The sequence below is a fragment of the Mastomys coucha genome, unplaced genomic scaffold (genome assembly GCF_008632895.1).
Source record: "Mastomys coucha isolate ucsf_1 unplaced genomic scaffold, UCSF_Mcou_1 pScaffold8, whole genome shotgun sequence".
In the NCBI taxonomy this organism is placed as follows: Eukaryota; Metazoa; Chordata; class Mammalia; order Rodentia; family Muridae; genus Mastomys; species Mastomys coucha.
The window spans coordinates 30,893,602-30,914,229 of NW_022196914.1; the positions used below are offsets into that span (position 1 = coordinate 30,893,602).

Genomic DNA, 20,628 nt, shown 5'->3' on the forward strand with positions numbered 1-20,628 from the left:
TTCAGAACAGCTTACATATTTTAAAAGCATTTATATACCCAAAAGAAATGTAGACAATTAAATTGGGAAGGGTTTTGTAAGAGAACAACAAAGAGTAAAACTGAATGCTTTGCTTGATGTTTGTAACTATTATACCAAGTTACCACAGTTAGAGCCAAGATTTTAAGCTCTACTAAATATAAAACAAACAAAAACACTTTATATATTCATGTTCATTTAAGAAAATATTAATAGCGATGTATTATTTTGAAATATACAGTTAATACATTTGTAGTTATTTAAAATTTATATTGAGAAAAACGTTATGTATTTTCAGTATTGCCATAAACAAGCATCTACATAAGACTGTTAAATTGTTAAATTGGTTGTTTTATATCAAACAACTTTTACAATACTCCTTTTTGTTATATTTTATAAATTTTAAAGAAAATGACAAAAAAAAGATATTGTAGGTATTGAAGGGGGTCTCTGGGAGGAGTTGGGGTACAAAAGGAAAACAAGAATGTGATTTAATTCTATTTACTTAAAATGTTTTTAAATGTTAACAAATTCAGATAAATTGAAATCATGTAACTTTTCTCATTATAATGCAATAAAACTTAAAAAAAAAAGAGAGAGAGAGAAAAAGTAAAAACAAAAACAAAAACTCACAGTATGGTGTAGCTCCACAGGCGAATTGTGAGCCAGTTCCAAACATTAATGTATTTATGACTAACCTTTAAAAATGCATTCAAAACAATGTCAGTCCAAAAGCTACCCTCACGACAGACATTTTTCAATGGACTGCAGTGCAGCATGGTAGCCAGCCAAAGGTTTAAGCCGTAGCCAAGGCATTCTGAGTCACACCTCATGATAGGCAACACACACAACCTGAGAAAGACACACAAATTCACAGGAACTCCTGCTGGCTGTCCACTAGGTCCAGAGCCGAGGAGTTCAGGATGAGAACAGCATTCAGACAGAAAGAAAAATTAATAACGGGCCTAGTCACAAGAGAACACTGAGGCTAGCTCCTGAAAATCTCCTGCATAGCTCAAACTAGCCACACTCAAACATCCTGTAGACAGAGAGGTCCAAGAGCCAAAACATGAATCCAGGTCTCCACTAGCAAGGCAGCACATACGGACAACCTTTGAAGGTGTGTATGAAATACCAATAGCAGGAGACTGTCACTTCCCTGCCCCTCAGCCTCACGTGGGCTTCCTCACTCCCCTGCATCTTTACAAGTAGGGCCTTCCCTGACTCTCCAGAGAAGAGAGCTGGAAAGTGTCCTCTGATCCACAGCAAAACCCCTGCCATCAGTAAAACACAGTGTGCAATCATACATCTGATCACTCACTTGGGGCCACAAAGAAGTGGCTAGCATTCCTCCAGGGATAAGTAAGGCCATGGCCTATAAGTGCCCAGAGCAAGAAGTGGTGCCCATAAAACACAGGTGTCCTAATTCCAGTGCTGTGGTCCTATCAAGAAGGCAGTTATTTTTCTGAAGTCATGACAAGTGGGATGTAAATATTACAAACTGCTCGGGGGTACCTGCTAGCTAAAGAACAATGCTGAAAAACCGCTTGGCTTCAGGTGGCCTGGAAGCCTGGTGGGAGCCTCCACCAGGGGCAGATGAAGGAAACTGGCAAAGAGGTGTGCTAGAGGCCTGTGTGCTCAGTGTCAGAGCTTCCCGCTCATACCCTGGGGCTTGCCAGTCTTCAAATGCAGGAGGAATGTGTAGTCCATGTCTATAATCCAGCACTTGGAGGCATAAGAATAGGGAGTTGGAGCCAGCCTGGACCACACCGGACCATCTCAGAAAAAAATCCCAGAGGAAAATACTACAAATTTTCTCACATCTTCTGTATATTCCATCAGTTTCTGTTTTTAATGCCCAAGTCAGGGACATAGAGCTTGGATCTCTGGGCTATTCTTAAGAAGGATCCCAGCTATTAAGCCAAACCAAATCTCTCCATACCAAATCTGGCTACCAAGGAAAGCAATGGCCAGCCTGAGAGAACGGTTTTCACTTTGGAAGTCATGTCCCAGGTAATCCAAGCAAATCCAAGCTGGCCAACGCAAAAATCCAAGCTGGTCGACACAGCTCCTACCTTAGGTTCCTGGTTCCTATGCCTTCTCCCAGTCCTACCTGGACAAAGCTGACTCCTTCTCTACTCCCAGGATTCCAGACCTTCAGGCCTGGGCTCCCCACTGTTCAAAGGTACTGCCTGTGTTCTCAACCTTAGGCCAGCAGCTGCACTGTATTAGTAAGGAGCACAAGGAAACAGAGCGGAAGCAGAGCCTCGGTGTGCAGCAAGCATGGCTGAGACACAAGAACCACACAAGAACAGGCAGAGAAACACCCAAATGTGACATCAGGCTTCACATCACACCTTTATCAAAAGAAAAAGAGAGCTGGTGATGGAGATACGGCTCAGGGGTTAAGAGGACCCAGGTTCTGTTCCTAGCACCCACATGGAGGCTCCTAACCATTTATTTGTACTCCAATTCCAAGAGACCCAACATATTCTTCCAGGATCTCACCTGGTGCACAGACACACGCAGACAAAACACTAATATACATAAAATAAAAAAGAGGGGAGAAAGGGGGGACGTGTACAAGTGAGAAAGCACACACAAGAAGAACGGGTGGGTGTTGGGTATTGCTACAGCATGTAATTCACCAACTGTGGTGCTAGCATGAGGCTTCTCTGCTGTCCACAGGCCCACGGCTCTATAACTGTTACCCTCACCTCTTTTACCTGAAGAGCTGCCCTTTCATCCCACCAGTTCCCAATTCTACTGGGAAGTGATGTTGGGACCTGCAATGACTTCAAGCACTGATTTCCCTTTCTAGACTCTGCTAATCAAAACTCTGAAACTCCTCAATTCCTCAACTGTTAATTTATTCTCTCATCTCCTCCAACTTCTTCAGTGTTTATTGCTGCTTGTTTCAGACGGGATCTTACTCCATAGCTGTGGCTTACCTGAAATTTGTATGTTGACCAGACTGGCCTCGAACTCACACAGATCCACCACCCTCTGCCTCCCTAGTACTGGCATTAAAGGTGTGGCCCACTACACCCAGCCTCAAAAAAACTTTAACTTCAGGAACCATTTTTGCCAGAAGAGTCCCTTAGTAAAAACATCTGAAATTAAACAATTCCCCCACACACACATGCACCCGTCAAGCTAACAGCAGCAGGTTAATAGAACCAAGTAGTACACACAGAGTAGGCAGGACAGAAGGGTCTTGCAGCTTTCTTAGATACAAGTACAACTGACCCACTGCACTGAGCTGCAGGTGCCTCTTTATTCGTCAGAAGGAATGGGCTGCTGAGCAAGTACCCACAGATGAATGAGTGAGCTGCTTCCACGATTCTAAGGGCGGGTAATCTTCTTTAAAGCATCATTAACTGGCAAGGCTAATGAACTAATTACAAATCACTTTTATTTAATTATGTCACAAGGCAACTAGTATCTGAACAAATTAGAAATCTTTGAATCAGAAACAAATTAGAAAACCTTGTCTCAGACTATCAAACATACTTTTTTTTTTTTAACTGCAGGCTCAAAATGAGTGAAAGGCTGTAGGCTGGAGCTGAGCCCACGGTGTTTAGGGACTCCCACTAGCTGTTCTGAGTAGCTACAAGGATCTCTCTGGTACCTATCTTCCACACAGGATTCTAAATGGTATAGAGGGCACGAGGCTCTGTGGGGTGGGGAGGACATGACAGCTCTACTGCTTAGGACAGGCTTGGGCCAAGAAAGCTGAAGAAAGAAGGAAGATCTCTGTGCAGCAGCTACTCCCTGGGCAGCCAGACAAAGCTAGGGTTAAAATGGTGTTGCTGTGATAAAACACTCTGATCAAGAGCAACTTGGGGAGGAAAGAGTTTATGTGGTTATACTTCCAGATCACAGCCCATCATTATGTGGCTTGCATCTCCAGGTTGCAGTCTACCATTGAAGGACATCCAACACCAAGTACTCAGCAGACCTGAAGCAGGGGAATGGTGCTTGCTGGCTCACTGAGGCTCATGCTTAGCTAGACTTCTCATATAGCCCAGGACCGCCTCCCTAGGTAATGGTGTTTGTCTTCTGCAGGTTGGGGTTCCTCCCACATCTTTAACAAGAAGTCAATCCTCCACAGACAAGCCCACTGACCAGTCTGGTCAAGTTTTTATAGTTAAAGCTAATTACAACAGGTTAATACACAAGATGAAGAGGAAGGGCTCTGCAGCTTTCTGATCAACATTACCAATCTGGATTCTGAACAGATAGGTGTCCAAGAGCCTTCCAGAGCCTAAAGAGGGAGGGCTTATAAGAGGCACTATGTGCATGCTCGGAGACTCAAGATGATGCCCCAGGCCGAGCAAACCCAAGGACACCGAGAAAGGCCAAGAGCCACTCAGCAGGCAAAGCAAGAGCATCACTTCTCAACAGCAGGTACACCAAGAACAAAGTGTTAACTATATAGTATGCACTTCCTGCCGCAGTGCTGGCAATGCCTCCAACATGGCTACAGCCCCTCGGTCTCTACAGAGGGACATCTGGTAAGCCCTGGACTAGATGAAGCAGTACCAGTACTTAGGCACTGAGCATACTGAAATGCAGCAGAGAGACAGGCTTTAACAGGACTGGGCCACTTTGCACTGCATCTAAGGGACACATCTTAGATCCACTCCATGCCATTGGCTACTGCAGCAAACTCAGACTCAGACACCCACCTTGCTCAGAAATACGTCAGGGCAACCCTTCCACACAGCGGCTGTGTGATTCTCAAGGACTTAGCCCCTGAACGGTACCACCTCCCCCCAGCAGCCCAAACACTCAGCTTCCTTAGAGGCACAAGCCCAGGGACTATGCAGAGAACTCTGCTGATGCATTCAGACCGGAAGGAAGCATCACGGCTGCACCCGCACGTGACAGTTGCTTGGGCCTCTCTTGTGTGACACTGGCCACTGAGTAGAATCCTGGCACCACTGTCAACCACTCTGTACACAGTCCCACCTATGGTAACTGGGACCAGGGCAGTAGTAGCAATCCTCACTCAAGAGGACAAAAAGGACCTTATGAGAAAAGGGGGACCCTAACAGTGGAAATTTACCAAAAATATAGAAAGAAAAGACAGGAATTAAGACAGAGGGAGAGAAAATAACACAACAGGTCCAAAGGTTTCTGCTAATACTGCAGTAGAGAAAGCAGAAGGGACCCACATACTCCAGTTATTTAGTGAGGACCTCCTGTGTGGCTCATTCTGCAGACCAGTGAGCCAGACAGAAAAAAACTGAGGCCCTTGCTCACACTCCTCTATTAGAAGAGTCTTCCCTGGGGATAGGGGAAATGAATACACAGGAGTAAGTAAAGAAATTCAAACTGGTCTCATGCAGCACAGGACAAGTTGTCAGTGACTACCTTCCAAGGAGCTGGTGCTGAGGCTGAGACAGGAAGGAGCAGCAGCAGCTGGACACAAACAGTAGGCCCCCAGGCAAGGAACCCCTGGAATGGAGGGGAGGCAGCATCCCTACACAGCAGCAGACTTAGTGCTGGAGCTCAGGACGACTACTGTCCCCAGGGGCTGACTGTAAACAAGAGGCCACAAGGCCTTCTAGGAAGTCCAGGGGTAAGCCAAGAGCACTGACCCTGGAAAGCAGAAAACAACTCAAAGCAGAGTCCAGGTCCCAACAAGGTAGTGCCCCAGCTTGGCCTGAACCTCTGCTGCCCACACTCTGGTATCAGCAGACTACAGAATGGTCATCCCATGGAACAGGCAGACTTCCAGAACTGCAGATGGGTTGGGGGTGGGAGCTCCTTCCATAGGAGAATATCCACAGCAAGTCAGTATTAAGACTTATACTAAGATGAGCAGAGGGGAAATATGCTGTGCATAGGTAGGGTAAGAGGGATGGTGTAAGGAACGCAGTGTATCACAAAAACAGTAAACCCAGAAAGGAAAGTTACCTCATTGCCAGCTCCACAGAAAAAAATCAGAGAGAACATGTCCCTAATGTAGAGAAAAGTCAGGAGTTGGGAAAAGGCTTCTGGGTGTCAATGGCAGAGCGAAGGCAAGCAGCATCCAAAGATGGACAGACATTCAGACACTTGTCACCCCAGGAAGGCAGAGCCAGCAACACTGGAGCAAGGACTTGATAGAGCCTCCCCCTATACTGCAGGCCAACTTCAGCCTACAGTGCACAAGCATCTGAGGTCCAGAAAACTCTGCCTCACAAAGAGGCCTGCTTGGACAGAGATGTCTAGACAGGTCAGCAATTAGTATCAATCTTCAGACCAGAGGAGACAAGGGCCTACCTCGGAGGACAGGTGCTGGTGGCACTGTTCTGAGATGGGAAGAACGCCAAGCAACCCTATAGGGCCACAACAGGCTTCAGGGAGTAGAGCCCTGAATCCACTCTACAAAAATGTATCTATCCAGTCCCTCACAAAAAGGTACTGGCAGCAGCCTCTATGCAGTATGAAGAACCATCAAACCATATCTCAGGCAAAAACTACACATGCAGAGTCAGAACAGAGCAACCCAGAACCCAGGGATGCAGGGCTGACTCTGCAGGGCTGACTCTGCAGAGCTAATGAAGCACAAGACAGCACAGAGGACCAGCACAGCCCTCAGTGAATGTCCGGAAAACAGAGCCTAGGACGTTGGTTCCGTAAGGGCTCAATCAACAAATGCTAGTGAACGAAACCACACAACAAAATAGCAAACTCACAGCAACTCCTTATGTTCAGTCAGGAGGGAAGCCACAGAAGGGAGGACTTCTCAGCCCATACACTAAGAGCAAACCGATGCCTTGTTAGCATGACCTTCTGCACTCAGGGATTCATCAGTCTACATTCTCAGCCACAGTGGTCACTCTCAGGAGCCCGTGTTTCTATCTGAAACTGCACATTTCTTCTGAAGCAAAATAAGTAATTTACTAGAGTTTACATGAAGATGATTCCAGTGAGTTTTTTTGTTAATGGCTCCAAATAATATCTACAGGATCTTGGAGAAAACCATCTGTGATCATCTAATTATCTTGGCAATTTCTGGGTGATGGGACTCAGTTACTTTAAAGCTTCCACTTTTAAGAAAATGAACCAGTTTTACCAATACCATCAGTATTTTAAAATTGGTGCCAGAAATGATGGCTCATGTTTGTAATCTCAGCAGCTGTTCTCTTGAATAGCCCCAAGTTTATATCAGCAGGGGTTACCCCTATGTCAAGAAACAATGACTAAATGAATAGGCATCAATGCTCTGAAAAGACATCTATACAGAAAGGTGAAGAGCCCCTCTCTAGTAGGACAGAGCTCCCTGTTCTGCTGCTAGATTAGTGAGAAGTGTCCCTCACATTCCTTGGGGACGTTCAAAGACCTGTCCTCAGGAGCAAAGAGGCCTGGCAGCATCTGGCCTCTCTCCAGAGGAGCCAGAGTCTGGAATTCACAAGCATTGCTCCTATCAATCTCACCTCTTGGGCAAGCCCCTCTACCTTGTTCCTAGTTAATGAGTGAGTCAGGGAATCATAGGGCCTAGGCTCCATTGACAGTCCTGTGCTGTGCTACTCTGGGTGGATTGTTTCTCTCAGTGCCATACCTCCTGGAGCATCCTGGAAGGCAGCGGGAAACACTCTATAAAGGGATAATAGAGAGGCCTGACCCAAGTGTGGGTCAGTGGGGCCGGTAATGGCTCTAACTAGCTAGTAGAGTAGGCTACAGCCAGGTGAGAACTAAGGGGAAGAGGCAGAGCCCACCTACTAAGGAAAGCTTCATGCACAGTGAGCTTCCTTCCAGCCACAAGCCACTCCCCACAAGCTTCAAACTATGCAGTAGCCCACCCTGTAGTTCAGAGTGTCATGCCAACGCTGTGACCTTACATCCTGCCATCCAGCTTCTATGCACACACTAGTCTCTGATGACTCATTCATGAGGTAACTGGTACCTATACTCTGAATTCCTTTGTTTTCCAGAGCATGCCAAGTGCTCTCTTTACTTTTGGATACCATAACATAGCTGCTCTTCATTTTTTAAAATGTTACTTCAATTTAGAGAAGATGCCTGTGACCAAAATATTCTTCATTATGCTTCACCTCTTGTCTCTGCCATTTTACCAAATCATGCTTCTGATTCTCAACTCATGTTCCCTCTCACTCTCTGGAAGGCATGGACTTGCCAGGCAAGAAGCCTGCATGGAGCCCAGTTCTATCACTTCCTAGGTGACCCTTGGATAAGATCAGAGCATCTCCTGAAAATTGTTCTCATCTTGTTCAAATGAGCTGTTTTGGGATTGCAGGCTCTTCCAGATGTCAGAATCTCACAGATTCTCTACCTCTCCCCAAATTCAACCTCTAGACAGCCCAGGAAGCAGGATCCAGTCCCAAAGGGCTTCCTGTGCCCTTCTGCAAGCAAGCAGATGCACAGAGGAAGCATAGGCAGGCTCTGAATCTATGCGTTCTCATTAGGAAAGGCGATCCTTGGCACAGGAAAGGCCCCTTATGAATTTACCTTTGGCTTTGCCTAGTGCCCTGCTAAATCTGTGGTAGCTGTCTCCCTCTGCAACAGCAATAGCAATACGAACAAGTGCAGACCTCTTTGCCAGACCATTTTAGCTAATCTAGACTGGGTTTGTGCCTGTAAAACATAAGAAATATTCTGTGTGGCTTTGAACCAGGAAGTCAAAAAGGAAAGTGGAGCAGGGCTCACTAGCCTCCAAGGTTCCTGTGCACAGAAGCTGCTGGGAGATGGTGGCAGGAAGCTGTTAAAACTGGGGAGATCTGCAAAAACAACCTATTCGCAAACCTACCAGCAGCCCACTAGTCGTCTGCATGCTGACCAGAAATGCTCCACTCCTCAGAATGCTCCATGCTGCTTCAGTCACGAAGATACCAGCCTTTCATAAAGGATTTGCACTGGAAACTCAGAAACATGAACTCTAGAGCTTTCTCCATAGCAACTTACTGAGCAACTCTCTTTTTACTGCTGTTGAGTTTCAATTTATTTCAGCAACTTACCAAGTTAAACTATTTCAAATAAAACATAAAGTTGCACAAAGTCAGCACTGTCCAAACACAGGGCCATTTAAATTTTAACTAAAATTAAATAAGGGCTCAGGAGGGTGCTCACTGGCAGAATGTCTGTCCGGCATGCTCAAGGTGCTCAGCTTGACTCCCAGTGTCACAAAACAAGTCAATAAATTAAAGTTCAATTAGTTTTCACCTGCACTGGCCACCCTCCAAGTGCTAGCTAGTACACACGAAGAGTGACCGCTACCCAGGACAGACACTCATGTCCTCCTCTGCACAGGACTGTGCAACCCTGCCCTGCTGTGGCTCCCTGGCACACTGCTATCCTTCCTCCAAACCCACTAACTCTGTGTAGGAAGTGGCAAAGAACTGAGAGGAAGGGTCATCTGCGGCCACTGGCACCTACCCTCTCTAAGAGACTGTAGCTTCGTCTATTTAAGAAAACAAAGAGGAAGGCTTTCCTGTTAGGAACAAGTAGCCCACTTTTGGTTTCCATTTCCTGAGGGGAGGAAAGAGGAAAGGAGCAGCCTTTCTTTCACATGCGGACCAACTCACAAACTGAGTTATGTCACAGGCCACTTCTCAGGTGGGGAAACTGAGGTGTAGGAGTTAGAGCCCAGGTAAAACCAGCCAGAACCACACCCCCAAGTATGTGACTGGGCTAATGAAGCATGTTCTCAAAACCAAGTGCATGCTTCCCAATACGAGAAATAAACAGAGGTAAAAATGGGAATAGTTCAACTCTGTGACCCAATCATTCCCAGGACTAGAACTTGAAGGTTATGTCCACTGTTGTTTCTCAGAAAACAAACATCAGGAAAAGCCACAGAGTTGTGCAAAGCAGCAACCCCATAGGAAGAACAACAGTATCAACTAACCCTCATTGATTCCCAGACTCCTCATAGCTCCCAGACACTAAGCCACCAACTAAAGAGCATACATGGACTGGTCCGTGGCCCCCAGTACATATGTAGCAGAGGACAGCCCTGTCTGGCCTCAGTGGGAGAGGATGTGCCTAAATCCTGTACAGACTTAATGCCCCAGGGAAGGGGAATGCTGGAGGCAGGTAGAGGTGAAGTTTGGGTGGCTGAGTGGGTGGGTGGGGGAGCAAAGGCAAAGGGGAGTGGGAATGGGGCAAAGAACTCTGGGAGAAGGTGCCAAGAGGGGGGTAACATTTGGAATGTAAATAAATAAATTTAACAAAAAATTTTTAAAAGGCAAATAAGTGTCACAAGCCACTGATTCAAGGATGTCCCTTTCATAGGGACATCCCATCTAGTATGACCTGTCATCTGGGAAAAGATAAGCCTGTGCAGAACCCACAAGTCCAAGCCCTGACACAGCCCAGCCAGCTTATGCAGGAGGACAGCAAGCAGCACAGATGACAACACTCGGCAGGTGGTCCAGTCAGTCTCCACACTTACCCAGGTTCTCTGACTTTTCTGTTGTTATCCAGTTTTTAAAAAGAAAATGATGTAAGCAAATGCGAATATCTTTCAGATGCAGCTCCGAGACTTTTCTACATGTTTTTCATCCTGTGTGTATGTTAATGTTTTCATCCTACGCTACGGGCCTTAGTTACACTCAGAGAAAAACTAACATACTGTTTTGCGTGTAAAAAGAAAAATCACCGCAAAAATCACAGTCTATGTTTAAAATGCCTTAGACAAAAAAAAAAAGTTTTCTTTACTTTTGCACACAAAATCTATCTGTCTTTTGCATCTTTCTTAGTATACATGTCTTTGGTCCTGGGAGTGTAGGCAGGGGACAGTAGAAGCTAACTCCACAGGAACTAAAGATTCAGATGGGGACTCAGGAAGAGACAAGGCAAAACTGCTCCTCCAGGAGGCGGCACATGTTCTGCAGCTGAGGTCATAGGCAAACCATCATCCCCATCAACCGAGCCTGCAGATCCGGTGTTGGCCACATCTTACACAGAACGATGGGCTATTTTGTCATTATCAAGCGGCAACTTAAATGGGCCACCATGACAATCTCATCAATGCAGGTGCCCTCATGGCTGGAACAGTTTCTGTGCAATCACGTGGCTCTTTTATAAACTTTTTTAAATGGCAGACTAAAGAATGGTTCATCTGTGAGAGGCACAGAAAAGTGCACACTACACTGTTCTTGTCATCAATTAGCCTAGCTTCAGGGGTGACAATCAAGCCAGAAGACAGGACTGGCAATATGCAAGAGTCATTGCGATGGGCTGATGTCCAAGCAGAAGACAGAGTGTTAGACAAGACAACCATGGCCTCCTCTTCCCACAACAGTGCTGTCTTCCTACTAAACAATGTTTGTGTGGCAGACGGCGTCCCATGCCCAAACCTGTGGCTCTGATGGATCACACTGCAATGCATGACCTGAAGACAGACCATCTGAATTGGCCTATGAAATCATGTGAGCCCTTAGAGGAGTCTCCCCAAGTGCCATAACTGCAGGAATGTGCTTGTGAGTAGGCCCTGGAAACAGATGTGACAACAAACAGCTGACACGCAGCCCTCTGCCCTGATGAATGGAGAACCCACCCAAGCCATCCTCAAGTGACCAGAAGGATGTGACTGATGAGAAAACTGGTCCAAGCCCAGTACACTGGACTTGGACTTTGCTACCTGACCACAGAACAGTGAACAATGGAGACGTATCAAGAGTTCAATGCTGTTTGAGTCCATGCACATGCCAAATGAGAAGGCCACATGGCTGCTCTGCTCAGAGGCATACAGAGAGCATCACCGGCTTGACTTTGCTGTAAGCCACTCTCCTGGGTAGCCTTATGGGGTTAGCAAACCATCCAACTTTGCTTAAGGGAAAAGGAACCCTGATAGGCTGGGCAGAGCCTCTGACCTGGCCTCCACATGGCAACACTGGCTATGGCAAGCACTAGAGATGGTTCCTGGAAAGGGCAGGCACTCCTGCAGCTTAAGTTCTGTCTGCATCATCAAAATAAGTCTCTGAACTTGAGCATCCAGGATTACTTTCTTAAGTATAAGGCACAGCATCCTCTCTGTCTATGGTGCACTGGTACCTGTGCTCCCAAAGGATATTGGTATGAAATCTTCCAAGGTGATTCCCAAAAGCTCACATCTGTCATAAAAAATAACTAAGACATTGAAGCACAAGTCTTAAAGTTATAGATTTTTTTTCTTTTAAATGTCTACTTAAAGAGCTAGATGGACTGTCCAGCAGTTAGGGAGCACTTGCAGAGAATCCAGATTGTTTCCAGCACCCATATCTGGTTGCCCACAGCTGCCTGTAACTACAGTTTAGAGACTGTAGACACTTGTAAATGTAATGCACATAAACTCACACAAGCACATACACAAGAATCAAAACCAAATATATAAATAACAGTATGTAAAAAAAAGTTTGTTTTTTTTTTTTTTTTTTTTTTTTACTTACTTTTAAGCCACAAGTATGTTGTTTCTAAGGGGAAAGCAGCCCTGCTTTTTCATCCAGAGACCACAGCAGCAGGACACTAGGACACCCTCCTAACTTGCACAGCATGAGCATTACGTTTTTTCTTCAAAATTACTCAGGGACTCCATTTTTATTTTTATGGTTTTTGTTTGTTTCTATTTCTTTTCTCCTTGGTGTTAGGAACCAAATCCAGAGCCTCCCCAACCCTAGGGCATCTTGATTTTCCAAAGGACTGTGCCAGCCTGTTTAATATTCTAGTCTAAAAAGACTGGCCTTGTCCTCCTGGGCAGCCTTCTCCAGCATCAGCTCTCCATCCTGAGCAAGCCGTGGCTCAGCAGTTCTCCAGGACTCCCCTCAGCCGCCTGTGACAGCATCTAACTAGCCTTTCCAGTTCTGTATGGAAACTGGACAAGAGAGTGGTGCTCTTTAGTTGGAGAAGGTTGCACAGGAGGTAATATTGTCCGTATGACAATGAAGCATCTGTGTAGTATACTATTCTCACCTCCCTCTTCAACCTTGAGCATCTCTGTGAAAGAAACCTCTAAAGCAAGACCTCTTGTGCCACCGTCACCTGCACAGGCAGTGTTTACAGCTTCCCTCCTGTGCATCCCCTGCTGCTCACTGGAAGACAGGGAGGGAGGTAACAGTGACCACACCTGTGTTCCACAGCACAACCCACAGGGCCCTCACCTGTGCTTTCCCAGTGGAACTTTCTGAAGAAAGGCAGGCAGGAGCTGTGCTGCAGAAGAGGGAACCTGGCTGCTCCATCAAGCTATGACTCCCTCACAAGAGAACAGCAAAAAGAGCATGCATGGAGCTGGGAGGGAACCACCCCACAGCCCTGTGAGCACCATCAACCTCGACCAAGCTGTAACTGCTGATGCTGGAGGCTTCTCGGGCTTCCGACAGACAATGGGACTCCCATCACCGAGGGCACAGAACACATTAAAAGACTAACCATGGTGAAGAGAGCTGCAGAGAAGCTGCACATGACTACTGCCCACTGCAGGCACACCTGGAAGGACACAACCTTCACAGAGTCAACTCGGGTCATGGTGCTGCAGGTGTATGCAAGGTCTGGGGCCTTCCCCTGTCCATTTGCACTCCTGGAAGACACCAGTAAGGATTTGGCTGAATGGGTGAGGATCACACTCCAAACCTCACTTCCAGGGGACTGTTCTTTACTTTTAACCCGAAGCACCTTCTAAAGCCACTGAGACTGACCAGGACAAAGGAATCCCACTGTGGGTCAGAGTTAAGGACTCGGAAGGCACAATGAGAAAGGGGAAGGGAGGACCCAGAGAGCCTGCCCATGCCTGCCTCCATCTCTAGGCAAGAAGCTCATGCAGAGGGCATGTCTGACAGTATGCATGCCATATCCTAACAAAGGTTTCAGAGCTGTGCTCAGGGCAGCTCCCACAGCAGAACTCACCTTCTCTACTCCCCAAGCTCAGACACTAAGCCCTCTCCTCTTTCCATTTTCTTCATCCTACCCGGGATTGAAAGCAATCTAGCAGTTTCACGAACCCAAGCCAACAAGCAGTTTCCAAGGCCAGACTCCTCCCAGAGAGCGCTGAATGAGCAGGTGCCACACGTCCACCAGGCAGAGACCAAGACTCTCACCCCACCAGAAAACCACCCATCCTTTCTGGAGGTCTGCAGAGTCCCCCAAAGGCATATCCCCAGAGCAGAAAGAAAGCTCAGCAGCCTCTCACTAACAGGATCCCTCACTGTTAACTGAGCCACACACTCAAAGCCAACACTTAACCTTACTTGTATCTCTTACTAAGCCACTGAGGAAGGCTTGGTGCCGGCCCCACACAGCACAAGACTAGCATCAGACAGGTCCCTTTCTTGCCATCCAAGGTCAGTTCACGTAAGAGCAACCAACCACATGGAAGCAATCTCTGGAGCCACCTGTACTGTTAACACATATGCCCAGCTCTACTGGCACCACAGTTTACTAATCCCTTCCAACCCTTCTGGGAGGTCAGTCACAGCAGGAAGCAGACACAGGTACCCTGCCCTCTTACGGACACATGTCAAGCTCGATAGCAAGCTCTTCCTCCAGGATTCACCATTCAACAAAATCAGGACAGACAAGGAAGAGTCATCAGGCATGGGAAAGATACGTGGGCAGCATTCAAGGCCAAACTCTTAGCTGGTTTCTGAGCCCTCTTGAGACCTGTACCACAGTGCTCTAAAGTGAGCAAACGGGGATCTGAGGTAGGGCTCAGGCAAGAAGAGTAACAGAGCCCAAGCACCACTGAGTTCAGGCCTTCATCTCTCTTGTGGGGTAGGGGAAGTAATGGAGGCTCTTGTGAGAGCTGGGAGCTGGTAGAACCTCATCCCATTGGCATTGGCGACCAAGGAAGGACACAGGCTAATAGGCCACAGTGCCCAGAAGACCCCAGTCTTGGACTGCTTGAGCAGCCTCCTCCAGAGAGTGGTTACAGTGTGCTTGAAGTATGAAGAGACTATAGACTTGGGAGTAGGGTGACAGAAGCCAAGTGTGAATACCTAGGTAACAATGTTCTTCTGTACCAGAAAGGGTATTTAAAGTTTGTGGGATCAAGAGAACTACATGCCACCCACGCCAACTGCACCCCAGACTCTAAAAACACACCTAGCCCACAGATGCACACATACTAACAAACGCTACAGAAGAACACAGAGGCTGACCAGCTTAAAAACCACCAGAGAGACCACTTCAAGGGATCCAACTCTCACTGAGGGGCAGATAACGCTGCTGCCGCTGCTTAAGTACATAAGCGGAACTCTGTCAGGGGTCAGGGCCTGTCTCACCGCAGACACAATGTCCATTACAGTTATGTAACCATCCAGAACCTCCCTTAGGTCCACTGCCACACACACTATCTATTCCTCCACACCTGACTCAAAAGTTCTACAAGCAAGCACTGTGGAGAACCGGCAGAAGAAACTAGGCTCTTCCTGGATTTGTAGTGCATGCTTGAGAATCCCAATCCAACGCAGGTGAAACAAGCTGCAGGGGGGACAACTGTTTCTATATAACAGCCACCCCCTAAGGAGTATCAGTGTTCCCCACAGCCCTCAAACTGCAAACAGCCCCCCTAAGAAGTTACCTTAAAGGAGTCTCAGGACCTAGCAACCATCTGGGTGGACTTAAACTGGGGATGTAGCTCCCTGAGAAGGCCGTGGGGGTGGGGTGGGGACGGGGGTTAGATGCCCTTTAGAGCTGCAGGAACTGAGGCAAACCGAGCTTCACCAGTCTTGACACTACAAACGACTATTTTGTTTCTAGATGTTCAGAAAAGTCAATAGGTTGAATGAAGAGCTTCATGCTAGAGCAGTCTCACCTGGGGCAATTCCAGACCAACACCCCCACCTTGCTGTCACTGGGGACAGTAAACCTCTAAGGTCCTCTGGGCTGTGTGGAAAAATTTTAAATGAAAACGACACCTTCCTGTGGGTACACAGGAAAAAAACCTGAGTACTATTAGGGGGTTTTCAAAAACCCCAGGTGATGGTCTTTCTGTGAACATTTGACCAAAATTAAAACGTCCGAGTTAACCTCAACACACACAAGACTCCACTTCTAAACCTCACTCGAAGGCTAAACTGCACCACTACCAAAAACCTACTGTCTCAAAAAAGGAAAAAAAAAAATATCTTCAACCTCACTACACTAGAACACACGATTTAGTCTATAGGAAAGAACACGCATAGACGCTTCCCACTCTGACAGCCAACCCTCGCTCCCGTGCCCTGGAGGCGAGGAAAGAAAGGAACCGATTTCTAGTGTAGCCCCAGGCCCCCATCCCGAACTGTCAATCCCCTGCCTGGTGGACCTCGATCTAACCAGGTTTTTAAAGTGCCCGCGACGCTGGCAGCCCCGAGACACGGGCGCACTCACCCCTGGATGCCCGGGCTGTACGCGCGGCTCTTCCACGGAGTGCCGGGGCGCGCCGCCTGGGCCCCGGGGCCGCCCCCTCCGCTCAGCGTGGCCGCGCGGCTGCCCGACAGCAGGTAGTTGAGCCCATACGTGCTGGCCTTGTTCTCCCGTTTCCGCCGGCCCGGGTGGAACTGGTGCTGCGGCGGCGAGCCGGCGGGCGTGGGGCCGCGTGGGCCCGGGTGTGCGTGGGCAGCGCCGTCGGCGAAGCTGAAGAAGGTGCGGCCGCTGCCGGCGCGGCCGAGCGAAGTGCTGCTGGAGGACGACGACGAGCAGCCGGGACTCTCGGTGCCCGATTCGGCGTTGGACGACGACGAGGACGACGACGACGACAGCGACGGGGACTTGTGCAGGCGCCTTGCGCCGTCCGCCGCGGGCCCGAGCGCGGTCAGCAGCGCCGGGGGCAGCGCGGCAGGGCCGGGCGCGGGCGGCGGGGACGAGGCGGCGGGCGCCGGCCCCGGGCCTCCTGCTGCTGGTGCTGCGCGCCCCGCCGCCCCGGGCGCGGCCGCCGTGTCCAGCGCCGGCGAGTTGAGGCAGAAGTAGGACGCGAAGCCGGAGCCGCCACGGCCCACGCCCTGCGAGGTCTCCCAGATCTGCATCCACAGGGCATTGGCCGGCCCCTTCTGCTCGGGCTGGATCCAGGCCACGCGCGGATCCATCCACGCGCCGCCCCCGCGGGGCCCGCGCCGCCCGCCGCGCCCCGCCCCCGCCGCGCCCCGGGCCGGCCGCGCGGACGGACGGACGGACGGGCCTGGACCGCGCTCCGGTGCGCGCGGATGGGCGCGGGGGCGCTCGGTGGGGCGCGCGGCGCAGCTGCGGTCCGGGTGGCTCAGGCGGCGCGGGGAGGGCGAGGGGGCCGCGGCGGCGGCAGCGTAGCGTGCGGGCGGCGGGGAGAGGCCATCGGAGGGGCGGCGACCGGCCGAGGGGGCGGGCCCAGAGCGCCGGGCCGTCCGTCAGTCACGGTGCTCCTGCGGCGCGGCGGCGGAAAGACGCCCTCGGCTGCGGCGGGGCACGGAGAGGGATGGGGGCCGCCGCCTCCGCTCCAATGAGGGGCGGGGAGGCGGCGCGAGGGCGGTGGGGCGGGGGCGCGGCCTCCCTCGCGGGCCGCGGCGCAGTGCGCACGCGCGGGGATTTCAAATCCTCACTAGACAGCGCCGCCTTGGTTACCGCGCTTGCGCACTGCACGCCCTGGGCGGTGGCGGAGAGACGGCGGCTCGGCTGCCTGCAGACCAGACAGACAGGGCGGGGCCGGAGGGGGCGGGGTACGGGTAAGCGCTTGTGTGGGCCGCGCCGCGCGTGCGCAGAGACGCCGGCGAGCCGGGTGGAAGTTTCCGCGCCGGCTGGCGTGCTGCGGTCGCCGGCCGCCTGGGAAAACGAAACCGCTGCGACTGCACCGGGATTGGGCTGCGGGTCGAGCCTCCGCCCTCCCGCCGTCTCCTCGCGTGTTCTGTACAGTGGAGTGACAGGGCAGAGCCCGTCCGGCGTGGCCCGCCGCTCGCAGGGCGCTCCACCGACGCGCCTGCTTTGGCACGGCCCATGAAGTCGGAAGCAGCTCCAGGGTCCTGTGCGTTTGATGTGCGGGTCCAGCCCAGCAGGTGCCCGCTCTTCCTGTGCCGCACTTGGGCCTCTGCATCCGGGCTCCGCTAATTTTTGAGCATGAGGGAACTGCTTCCCTCATGGTCTATACCACCGTGGAACAAACCTTACAAAGTACTTGGCCCTTCTTATACTGTACCAAGGTAGAAGGAAGGGCCATGTACTGCCTTCAGTCAGTGGCGTTAATGCAAATGAATGTTTCGTCTCGGGCGTTTTCTGACCACCGGTATATGTGGAGATCACAGCCAATGAGTAGAGCCTATGCTTTGTGTGGTCACGAGTGCCTGTAATTCCATCGTTTGGGAGGCCAACGCAGGACGATTGCAAACAGTACAAGCAAACCCTGAAACTGTCTCAAAGAAAGAGTGTGTTGTGTTAAATACTACAGGAAAGAAAAACAGTTCTTGTTTGAACTCAACTTTTAATGGATCGGGGCAAAAGTGCTTCGAGTTTTGGCCCTCCATCCCTCTGCCCTCTTGGCTCTGCTACTGCCAGAAGCATCCAAAGCCAAACTATTGCCTTTCCTCCCGTTGGACCTTCCAATCACCTTGTCTTTGGTCTGTTTTTAAATTGTGTCTCCCAGGGGTTTTTCCTTATTGCTTCCTTGCCCCGTTTAGTTTTTAACCCACACAGCAGGTAATCCCAGCATTTGATATGTCCACACATGTGTGCATACATATTTAAGTTGTTATTTCTAAGAAATCTGGTTGTCTATTACCTCAGAATCTTATAGGAGCTTACTCTCTCACTGATCAAAATGTAACAGCCTTGCTAACCTGCCAGACTCCACCCCATCTTCCCCCTTTTCTCCAGGTTGTCCCAAAACCCCATATGCACCAGCAGCAAGTGTTAGGTACTCTCCTGCCCCAGAGCTTTTACACCTGCTCTTAGAGCTAGTCGGCACGACCTTCCCTAGACACACACTATCCCTCCATTCCCTTTGTAGGTCTTAAGGACTTCCAAGTAACTTCTTATACTGAATACTTCATCCTCAGCTTCCCTCATTTCTTGTCCTGATTTTACTGATCAGGCACCCTGAAAACAAGTTTGCTCCTTTACAGTTCTGGAGACTGGAAGTCTGACAATCAGGATGTCAGCAACCATGTTGTCTCAGAAGGTTTGTACAAGGAAAATGAGCCCTGCTTCCTGCTTTCCTCCAGGTGTCTATTATTCTTGGCAGTCCTTGGCACTGCTTGTTCAGCCACATCACTATCCTGTCTCCATCATTCCATGGCACTTTCCCTGTGTCTGCTTCTTAGGACACCTGTTACTTTGGATTGGGCACACGCTAACAATGTCACCATAACCTCAGAATATCTGTGAAGATCTGTTTCCTTATAAGGCCATTCAGGCACCCAGGAGAGGGACTTCAACACGTTTTGATTTCACCGACTACACCATCCAATACACAGTTTTTTGGTGTTCTCCCTACTTTGTCAAAATGGCAGGTTCCCAAGGAGAGACAGGCTTGTCCTCTTCTCTGCTGGACATCAGCTCCAGGACAGTGTAGCACAGAGGGGAAATCTTCCCGCGAGTGTGAGCAGAATGGCCATGCACACTTAATCCCCTTGCCGGCTTCCAGGGTCTGTCATCTGTGCTGTCAATAGTTTCTTCTCAGAGTGCTTCACTGTGGGCTTTTTTTCATGTAGTGTCACGCTCTCATTCTTTGCCGCTGCCTTTAGCTAAGTCACTCCTTTGATTAATCAGCTACTAGACAAGTCTTTGTAATCAGAGCAAATGTTTTTATGTAAATCAGAAGCCATATATTCCTTTCTTTTGAGATTTATTTATTTTTTTATTTTATGTGTATAATTAAACCTTTGTATACATGTATTGTAAGTGCACTGCATGTGTGCCTGGTGTCTGTGGAAGCCACAGAAGGGTGTCAGGTCCCCTGCAACTGAAGCTATAGATCTACAGTGTGGGTGCTAGGAACCTAAGCCAAGTCCTCTGCAAGAGCAGCAGGTGCTCTTACCTGCTGGGCCATCTCCAGCCGTAGAAGCTGTATATTTCTTGATGCTGAGAGTAAATTTCAGTCCTTAAAACCCTGGGCAGGGAGATCATTCTCATCAGTTCCCACAGAGAACGAGCCCAATACTTTCCCTTCAAGTCTCAAAGGGCTCACAGTGACACCTGAAAATCTAGACCTCAGTTCCCAGGCTGAGTGGTATATCAACTACTGCTAAAGTAGCAGGCCGCCTTCAAACCCAATGGCCAAATAGTGTTTAGTCTTTCTCAAAGTCAGCCTACCACCTGAGTGGTCCTACTGAAATCACACAGCTAATATTGCTGTAAGTCACGTAGCAGGACAGCCAAAGGTAGGCTTTCCCAGAGGACCACACTCAGACAGCTGACCATTGGCTAGCAGGCTGCTAGGGCACAAAGGCTCACTACCTCATGGGTTTCTCAGTGTGGCTAAAGAGGACAAGAAGCAAGCTGATGTGCATAAGCTGGGAGCTAGCAAGCCATCATTTCTTAACACACTGTGAACCCAAGTGACAGATAGGATCTTGATAGAAACCAGTGGGTCTGAGTATAGTCTTTTTGTTTTAGTGAAAGATGCTGCAGTCACACACGTGGTATATTTTACACACACATACACACATATGTGTGTGTGTATATATATATATATATATATATATATATATATATATATATATATTGCAAATATGGTATATTTGC

The 20,628-nt window shown here is 49.2% G+C and overlaps 1 protein-coding gene across 2 annotated transcripts in view; it reads right to left on the bottom strand.

The window, feature by feature from the left end:
• The window catches only part of Tent4a (terminal nucleotidyltransferase 4A), a 36,551-nt gene extending 19,509 nt beyond the window's left edge, over nucleotides 1-17,042 (bottom strand). For both annotated transcript variants that reach the window (XM_031360023.1, XM_031360022.1), the window contains exon 1: nucleotides 16,315-17,042. In XM_031360023.1, the coding sequence (XP_031215883.1) occupies nucleotides 16,315-17,009 (695 nt within the window). In that variant the 5' untranslated portion in view covers nucleotides 17,010-17,042. The remainder of the gene's footprint in view (nucleotides 1-16,314) is intronic.
• Nucleotides 17,043-20,628: the final 3,586 nt, after the last annotated feature.